At 50.5% G+C, this 9,964-nt stretch overlaps 1 protein-coding gene across 1 annotated transcript; it reads right to left on the bottom strand.

Moving 5' to 3' along the window:
- Nucleotides 1–2,235: 2,235 nt before the first annotated feature.
- On the bottom strand, nt 2,236–2,967 carry LOC144100659 (prostamide/prostaglandin F synthase-like). The gene has a single exon (XM_077633532.1). It carries the CDS (start codon nt 2,889–2,891, stop codon nt 2,442–2,444), a length of 450 nt encoding a protein of 149 aa, XP_077489658.1. The 5' UTR covers nt 2,892–2,967; the 3' UTR covers nt 2,236–2,441.
- Nucleotides 2,968–9,964: the final 6,997 nt, after the last annotated feature.

The following is a 9,964-nucleotide window of genomic DNA, read 5'->3' as shown; positions in this document are numbered from 1 at the left end:
AGTTGTTAACAAGAAAAATAAACAAAGCACAATTCATACAAAACTATAGAACAACGGAGGCAGGATAAAAAGAAGTGAGCAAAATGAACACGGAACAGATTAATAAAATAGTTTAAGAACAATACTAATACGTGGAGAACACAACACTCCAATAAAATATAAAAGCGATCATTATGTAATCAGAGTGGTAAGTATTCTTCTAAATTGAGTTGAATCAGTGATGCTAGTTAATGATGCGGGTAGGGAATTCCATTCTTTAGAAGTTAGCGGAAAATATGATTGCGCACATGTCACTGTGTTACAATGAGGCACTGTGACCTTGTGTTGATGATCACGACGGTGAGAAATGAATGGTGCTGGTTGAATCCATCGAGAGCGAAGTTGAAATTTGGAGTAGAAAATCTTATGGAATAGGCAGATGCGGAAGTGCTTACGGCGGGTAGCTAGGGGCAGGAGGTTTAAAGACTTTTTCATTTGGGTGACGCTAGATGTACGATGGTAATTGCCTAAAATGAATCTAGTTGCACGATTCTGGACAGTTTCCAGAACCTGTGTCAGTGAGACCTGTCCAGGGTCCCATATAGATGAAGCGTATTCCATTTGCGGTCGTACGTAGGTCATGTATAATAATGATTTTAATGAAGATGGAGCAAGTGTAAAATTTCTTCGAAGATAACCAAGCGTTTTGTTTGCTTTAGATGCTATATGTTCTATATGAAGTTTCCAGGACAGGGTGTTAGTTATATGTATGCCAAGATACCGGTACGATCTTACGCTTTCAAGGGGATGACTGTGAAGAAAATAAGGAGGACAAGTAGTATTTGAACGTGAAACTCTCATAGATTTGCATTTTTTAATATTTAGTTCCATTTTCCAATTATGACACCAGTTTAGTATGTTATTAAGATCGACCTGGGGAGAGCGAATATCGGAATCGTTAGTTATTTTACGGTAAATCACGCAGTCGTCAGCAAACAAACAAATCCTAGAGTTAACAGTAGCAGGCAGATCATTAATATAAATCAGGAACAGTAAAGGGCCAAGGACAGATCCTTGAGGAACCCCAGAACCAACTGGCACGGTAGAAGAATTAGTGTCATTAGCATGTACAAACTGAAGGCGAGAAAAAAGGAACGCGCGAATCCAGTTCAGAACAGAAGGGTCAATATTTAGAATGCTGAGTTTATATAGAAGTAATGAATGGTTAACTTTATCGAATGCCTTAGCGAAGTCGAGAAATATGCAGTCTGTGGAAAACGCGGAGTCTAAGTAGAAGTGCAGATCATTAGTAAAGGAAAGTAATTGAGTTTCACAGGAGAAACCTTTCCGAAAGCCATGCTGAGTCAGAGAAAAGAAGCTATTATCTTCAAGAAAATTAACAAGGTGAGTGAGAATTATATGTTCCATTATTTTGCTCCATTATGTTCCATTATATGTTCCATTATTTTGCTCCTTTTACTTGCTCCTTTTGCCTGTACCAGCGTCCTACTCAAGCAAGCACTGCACTTCTCCAGCACAAGCATCGACAGCGCAGTTGGTGAAAGATCAGAGCATTGAATCTTTGCTGTATTCTCTGTCTTCCTTATACATGAAGTTGCTGTTCCAGAAGTAGAACATGGCAGAACGTTTTCTGTTGGCGTGCAGGTCGACTTTGTGCATTTATACTTGTTTGGCTGAAAGGATCTGGCAGTTCCACATCTCGCCAAAGGCTGGCTTGGCTGCTTTACAGAACTTACATTCGGCGAAATATCCACAGGCGTTGGGTCATGACTCTCAGAGGCAAAAGCAGAAGGTTCTTGCTCAGAGCAGTCTTTGTTGATGGTGACAGATGTTCCTGGATTCTTTTCAAGTTCTGAGGGTCCTGGAAAAGCCTGATACCAGCCTGGCTGATAATAGCCATAGCTAACTTGTGATACATGACCGCCATAAAAACCTGGCTGAAAGGCCACAGGGATAAATGATGCAGGTGGTGGATACTGGTATGAATGAATAAATGATCCACCTCTAATATGGTAGTAGTGACCCCATGTCACTTCTGTATATGGGTCACCCATTGTGCACACCAACAGCAGGTACAGCCGTGATAAAAGTTGGCACACCAGCCGACGCAAACGCAACGGACAGCAGGCGACGGCAGCGACGGCCACCTCGCCTGACTACGCGCAGCAAGCGCAAGCGCGCCAAAAGGAAATGCTTCTCGCACGAAATGCCTGTCGCCCCAGCCATGCCAGCCCCAATCAGCTGCCACAAGTAAATCCGCTGCTGCAAAATCTCGAGTTCCAAATCTCTTCTCGGTGCTTGAAATGCGATGCTGCCTTGATGCTTTGCATGCGCACCGGGTCGAGTGCTTTGAGAGAGTTGGCAGGCACAAGACAATTAAGCAAAAAGCGAGGAACAGGGATAGCATCTCCCACTGCCCCATGGTGCTTCCACGCCTCAAGCTAGCGTGAGACTCCCAGGGCCTCCAGGTTTGAAGTGTTGCCCACGTAGCCCTCGGGTGTCTCCTGCTGGTAGTTGAGCAGCACCTTGCCACCACCTTTCTCGACAATAAGGGTGCCATCCATCAGCAGGCCATCACCCGTGGTCAGGTCACCACCCACATTCTCAGCCTTGGCCTCGGCAGCCTTGGCTCTAGATGCAGTGGTCAGGATGGCTGGGATGATGGTGAACCAGCTGTACCTCTTGTATCCAAGTGCCTTGTAGGCATTTCGCTCTTCGTCAACAAAGAGCTCTCCTTTGAAGTACTCCCCCTTGCGGAAATCATCGAGTCCAATGTTCTCATGGCCAGTGCCGACAACGCGCACACCAGCCGCATCCAGCTGGGGCTTGATGCGGCTCAGGCGCACTGCGTCCAGGCGGCAGAAGGGGCATGCCCAGCGGCGGAAGAACATGAGCACGCATGTCTGGTCACGCCAGAGCGACTCCACCGTCACGCTCTTGCCGGTGCTGACCTCCTTGATGGTGTACTTGCCGCCGCCATTGAGCGCCTGGCTCTGCAGTCGCTGCCGGGAGCGCCTCAGAACGCCGTGGCCCTGGTCGGCACCGAGGCGTTTGTCGACGCCATCCGACTCCCCGAGGTGCAGCGCTTGGTCCGCTCTGGCCGTCCTGATTGACTTTGCTGGCCACGCGGGGGTCGCCACCGTCTGCCGAGCGCAGCGTCCGGGTGCAGGCTCCTCGGTCCGCAGCCCCAACTGCGGCCTCTATCCGACGCCTGCGTAACGACGTCCGCATGACCTGCTTCCGCCGCGGCCTGCGGGGACACTACGCGAGGGACTGTGCCGGCCCTCCAACGTCGGGAAACGATTTGGCGGAACTCCGGGGGCACCGTTCCGTCCCCACACTCCTTCGTTCTCCGCGTCCCCTCCTTTCGTCGGCTCCGATTACCACTGATGCTCCCTACGTGCTCGTCGACGTCGCCCTGCTTGACCGGCACGTAAAGGCCTTGGTTGACACTGGAGCGGCTGTCAATGTACTGCACAAATCGTTTGTTGCTAACGCGCCCCACCTGCTTCTGCCAGCCGCCAAAACCCGGCTCTTAGCTTTTAACGGCACCCCTGTGGAGCAAGTCGGACGTGTCGTCGTCAACCTGACAGCACTCGGAAATACCATCTCCGCCAAGTTTGTTGTCGCAGACAGCCCTATTTGGCCAGTGGTCCTCGGGTGCGGGTGGTGCCAGCAAGCCGGAGTCGTCCTTAATTTTACTAGAACCAAACCACGGGCGAGCCGAACTCTCTGTGGGCCGGGCTGGCTTAGCCGGGTTTCCAGCCTCGGTGTCGCCCTGTGGCAGTCCCTGGTGTCGGCGACCAAGCGTGCCTCAGCATCTCTGCGTGACCTCGCGACGAAGTGGCCGTGTCGAGTCAAGCCGTTCGACGTCACTACCGTGACTGTGGCGTCCGCCGTGACCCTGCCACCGGGTGCGGCAACGTGGGTGTATGCCAAGCTTGACAGTCCGGTCACAGCAGACGTGCTGTTCGAACCCATCCGGTGTTCAGCTCCAGCCCGTCAGATGACCTCCCCTCGAAGCCTTCTGCCTGTGCTCAAAGGAGAGGCCCACGTATTTATACTCAACATCAGCAGCGTACCTCTCGCGCTGACTCCCGGCACGCAATTGGGTACAGCCTCAGTTTTGGACCCCGGGTCACCAGTGGCGTCTCTGCAACCTGAAGCCCCGCCTCGCCACCCTCCAGCGCCGGCGATCCTATCATGGGAAGAATTTAACTTTGGACCCAGCCTGACCTGCGCGGAGCTCGCCTCTCTGAAGACCTTGCTGCTCGAGCATCGCAGTTGCCTTGCTCTCAGCGCCGGTGAACTCGGGTGCACTTCCTGGGCTCAACACCGGATCAACACCGAAAACCGCGGGCCCGTTCATCACCAACCTCGCCGTGTAGCGCCAGCCGAACGGAGAGTCATCCAGCAGCACGTGTGCGACATGCTTGACCAGAGAATCATTGCCCCTTATTGTAGCCCTTGGTCCTCCCCTGTCGTCCTTGTGCGCAAGAAAGATGGAACACTCCGCTTCTGCGTTGACTATCGGAAGCTAAATGCTATTACTAATTGCGACGTGTACCCGCTGCCTCGCCTCGACGATGCGCTTGACCGCCTGAAGGGGGCCCGTTATTTTTCCACGCTAGATCTGCTCTCGGGCTACTGGCAGGTGCCTGTTCACCCCGATGATGCGGAAAAGACAGCTTTCGTGACTCCCGACGGCCTTTACCAGTTCAACCGTATGCCCTTCGGTCTCTCGAACGCTCCAGCCACCTTCCAGCGTCTCATGGACCGAGTCTTAGGCCATTTGAAGTGGACTATGGCGTTGGTCTACCTGGATGACGTAATTGTCTACGCGGCTACATTTGAAGAACACCAGAGACGCCTCAAACTCGTCCTCGAAGCCCTTACCTCTGCTGGGCTTCGCTTAATACCAAAAAAATGTTTCTTCGGTTTCGCGGAGGTGACGTACTTGGGTCACGTTGTGAGCCGGCATGGCATCCGTCCCGACCCTGCAAAGCTAAAAGCGCTTACAGCTTACGAAGCTCCCACCACCGCCAAGGAGCTCAAAAGTTCCCTTGGATTTGCTTCGTATTTCCGTCGTTTCATTCCGGACTTTGCCAAGCGCAGCGCTCCATTGACCGCCCTGCTGAAGAAGAATGCACCGTGGAGTTGGACGCAGGCCCAACAGCTCGCGTTTCTTGCCGTCAAGCACGCCCTCCTCGAGCCTCCTACATTGGCCCATTACGACGAATCGGCCCCCATCGTCCTCCACACGGATGCCAGTCAAGATGGGCTCGGCGCTGTCCTCCTGCAAGAAGACGAGTCTGGTGACCACAAAGTCCTAGCTTATGCCAGCCGCCAGCTTTCCGACGTTGAGCGCCGCCGCCACTCTTCAGAACTCGAGTGCCTCGCCGTTGTCTGGGCCGTCGAGAAGTTCCGTCCCTACCTGTACGGCCGTCACTTCACCATAGTCACGGACAATAGCGCTCTCACTTGGCTGCAGTCCGCCAAACATTTGAATGCCAAGATTGCACGCTGGTCCCTGCAACTTCAAGAGTAAAATTTCACAATAGTGCATCGGCGCGGCTCTGCCCATCAAGATGCCGATTTCCTTTCTCGCCACCCTTGATCCGTGACGGCTTTGACAGACCTGAGGACTGCACAAACGCAAGATCCCGCCATTGCTGCCATAATCCACTCCCTGGGCACCGCCGCCGGCGCAGGCTTCCGCCAACTACGCCGGGTCTATCGAATGAAGGACGACCTCTTGTGTCATGTGAAGCGGCTCCGTGGTCGACCACCCGTCTGGTTGCCAGTTGTGCCGGCAACACTGCGGTCGCAAATCTTGCGCGGCTTACACGACGCTCCCACGGCTGGTCACCTTGGTCGCGGCAAGACCTAGGCACGAGTGTCGGAGCGGTTTTGGTGGCCTAATATGTCCAGAGATGTCAAGGAACACGTGGCGTCCTGCCAGACATGCCAGTACAGAAAACCGTCCACAGGTGTAACCAAGCCACCCCCGCAGGCTTTTTCGCCACCAAGTCCACCTTTCGAGCTGGTTGGACTGGATCATTTGGGCCCGTTTCCGAAGACGCGTGCCGGCAACCGGTATGTTCTGGTTGGTCGAAGTGGGTCGAAGCACTGCCCGTTCCAGACACGTCGTCCGCTCATGCCGTCGCGTTTGTGGAACAGCATCTCGTTCTTCGGCACGGTGTTCCCCGGCGCCTCATCACGGACCGTGGGAGCTGCTTTATGTCCCATGAATTCGAGCGAGCCCTCCGCTCCTTCGGCATTGCGCATTCCACTACATCCGTCAATCATCCGCAGTGCAATGGCCTCGTGGAGCGTGTTAACCGTACCCTCATGGATATACTCGCATCCTACGTCGCTCCGTCCCACACAAACTGGGATCGTTTTGTTTCTGCTGCAGCTTTTGCAGTCAACACTGCAGCGCAAGAAACAACGCATGTGACGCCGTTCTCAGTCGTCTATGGCAGAACGCCCTCCATCCCTCTCGACGCGCAGTTGGGCCTTCCCCATCCTACTGCGTCACCAACTGAATCTGCTCAACGACTTCATTCCGCCCGCCTCGACGCCCAGCGCAACCTCCTCACGGCTCACGCGCGTGTGCAAGCGGCCAACGCGGCAGCACCACCACATCCCCCCTTCTGGCCCGGTGACTTGGTCCTCGTTCGCCGCACCATCCGTGCGACTGGCCGTGCCGCAAAGCTCTTGCCCCGATACCGCGGCCCTTACCGTGTCGTTGCCCGACTCGGCCCCGTGACATACCGCCTCGAAGACCTGCCAGAGCATCGACCATGCGGTGTGCACCACATTTTCCCAGAGCATGTTTCAAACATGAAGCGATATGTCTACGGCGCCTGCGGTGACTCCGACTTAGCTACCGGGTCCTCATCAGTGCCGTCGTCGCCTGCTGGCTCCATGCCTTCCCCACGCAATGCAGTCCCATAAACGGATCGCCGCTCAATATGCATAAAACTCCCTGAAGTTAGCCTAACCGGTGTGGGACCTTCTTCGGCGACTGCAGACACCTTCGCCCAGCTCACACACTTCGAATTCAACGAAGAGTGTGACCGTTTCCTATCTGCGAGCCCACATTGCATCGCCCCAGGAAACCCTGCATCAAAGCACGGCCTGACTTCTAGGTCATTTTCCTAGGTGGAACAAGTTGCTACATTCAGAGCATTCCATTACACGGCCTTTGGCTGGAAATGCTAAAACGTTCAGATCAGCACTTATCTGACCAGTCTAAACAACGCACCCCTTGCAACGAACACGATGCTTAGACGGGAACAAAGTAGGAAGGGTAGATTGAAGACATCTTCGCTCCAGAAATATTGACGACATCTGAAAAGCCCATTAGCCCTATTTCAACCCGAACTGCTGGCTTTTCTTCGCATGCAAATCACTCAAAAATTTGTTTCGTATAATCTTGTGGTACTGCTATCGTATTATTTTCGTTTTTGTATGCATAATACATAATGTGTATTTTGCATTTTATGCAATAACTCTCCCTCCTCCAATATTTTGCAACTCCATCCGTGATGACCTTTAGAGGTATTTTCAATAAGTGACTAAATACATAGAAGCCATTATTTTGAGAGGAGATGACGAATCATTGTCTGTTCTGAGTTATTTCTACAGCATCACATGAACAGAGGTCGTCAGGAATTCCTGTTGGAAGTCACTAAGGGGCGCAGAGTTAGAGGAACACTTTTAGAGAAAAAAAACAGCAATGCGTTCACTTGCACCGCCTCGCCGTAGTTCCCCACAACAGGAATTCATTTTCTCGTGTCTTTTTATTCCTTTAATACTTCTTTTTTTTTTCCAGGCGGTGCTGAACATTCGAGAAATAGTATGCATGTTCACTGCGCCATTTGTACTGATAGCACGTTCGTCTCCGAATTAAATGTTTGCGTTTTTCGCTCATGCAAGTTTCCACGCTTTTCACGGATTTTACAGATTCTAAATTCGAAACTACTTGATCCGTTCTCGTCTGCTAGTGCTGTCTACTTCGTCAACCGCAATTTTTTGTGCTTTTTTTGCACACGTGTGCTATTTTTTTGCCGTTGTGAGCCTTGAGAATTTATATGTTCATAACAGTTCGATTTCTGGTTTCTTTCCCTACATTTTAGGGAAGTGACAGCACCTGACGTAATCGACGCTGATAGAATCCCTGCGTCACCTGTTTTTTTCTTTTTCTGTGCCTTGTCCTCAAGCAGCTATTCTCATCCTCCATCATACGACACTGACTCCCGTGGACACAAACGACAAAAAACCTGTGAAATGCTTAGGGAGAACTGTCGGCATCTCTGAAATCACAGAACAGCTGGGCTATGCATGATTTCAAGGACGTTGGGAATGACTGGAGTCGCTGCAAAGCACGCGTCCAATCACAGAACCGCACAGGGAGGTTCTTGAGTTTCGGAAGTAATTTTTAGGGAGGTTTGTTTATTCGCATTTTTTTGGGCGTTAAAAATGTTAGTGTCAAACGGAGTTCTTTCACACCAATCGAATATCTTTAATGAAGAGAGGGATGTTTAGTTCACTGCGACAGTGGTACGTAGGCGCTGTCTCGTATAAACGCTGTGAAGCGCAAAAATGAGAAAACCAAAACCTAAAACGACGGTTAAATTGTCACAAAGTATAAATAACATAGAAAGAATCCAGCATTAAATTTATTGCGAAACCACAGAGCCCTTTAAACCTCACTTCTAAGCGTAAAAGAAGACAAGAAAAATCTGCAGAGAGTGCCGTCTTGATCACGGAAAATGTATTCAAAGGCAAAAGCCCGGCCTAAGAGCTAAAGCAACAAAACACTTATCACTGAACAGGTCGTTCAGGGCCTGCGGAAGCTAAAAATAGATACTAGCGGATGGCGTGTTGCATTTCGGAGTGCACATTTACACCAAGGAATAAGCACATGACACCCAAGAAGTGGAATGTTTGTATTTATTCAGTACTATCTATTTCGCCCCGCGACTGTCACTTTTTTCTTTGTATCTCAGTTTCAGTTAACTGCGCGCCGGCGAGCGCCGTTCAGCATTATTCACTGGAATTGTAGAATAAACAACAACAAAGCAGATGGCGTTTTTAAGTTGCCCAGAAAGCCTGCTCAGAATTGTGCGCAATAGACGGTCAAAAGAAATGAAAAGTGCTTTAAAGACCACCGCGGGAAGGGTGCTGCACGGTGAGCGCCGCCAGATTGCTCCCCGTTGGTTTGGCGCAACCGTTGGCCGCCGAGCTGATGTTGGAAGGGCTCCTTCCGCAACGGCAGTTCCAACTTTCCGAAGGTCATGCTTCCTCGGTGTGTTCTTGACATTCTTTACAAAGAACGTAAAGTTGGTTCCTTTGCTTTTATAAGTTCACAAAATATCTCCCTGATGAGAAAGAAAGAAATAAGCTTTTACTGTTGAAACGATGTGCGTCAGTTCTGTTTGGTTTCTTTTTCTGTAAATTTGTGCGCTAAGTTTTGGTTTGGAAATCGGTACCCCTCGCGATAAGGGAGTCATTAAAATGTCGCAAAAAATTGGTTACTTTTATTTCATCAAAATAGAAGATGTTTTCTTCAAGAGATAAAGAGTTGCACAGTGTAAAACAAGATGCGCGCGTTCTGTTGCTTTAATGACTTTCAAATCAACGTTGGTGTGCTGACATTCCCTACCCGTGTGTCACAGCTAAGCGACTATAAAGTTCATGCAATAACGAAAGCGGTCTGCTTCAACCGAGACGGAAAATAAAAGTATAGGTTTGAAGGTAAGAAATCCTTAGCTGCTCCTACAGTTTGATGGGAGGCCTGTACGGTCAAGAATTTGGCGTTTTTTAAGCCTCTGAAAAGACATTGAGGTCGAAGGACGTGCGAATTGGCATCGATATTAGAATCTGTCCTCCATGCTGTCATAAAATCGATATTGTCTCCCCTTGTTTTTATTTTAACTTGTCTTGAAATTTTATG

Source organism: Amblyomma americanum, chromosome 8 (genome assembly GCF_052857255.1).
Source record: "Amblyomma americanum isolate KBUSLIRL-KWMA chromosome 8, ASM5285725v1, whole genome shotgun sequence".
NCBI classification, from domain to species: domain Eukaryota; kingdom Metazoa; phylum Arthropoda; class Arachnida; order Ixodida; family Ixodidae; genus Amblyomma; species Amblyomma americanum.
Note: the sequence above shows the minus strand (reverse complement) of the source record. Positions and strands in the feature narration are given on the sequence as shown.

Coding starts and splice junctions, on each gene's coding strand:
- LOC144100659 (XM_077633532.1), bottom strand. CDS start 2,891: ATGTTCTTCCGCCGCTGGGCATGCCCCTTCTGCCGCCTGGACGCAGTG.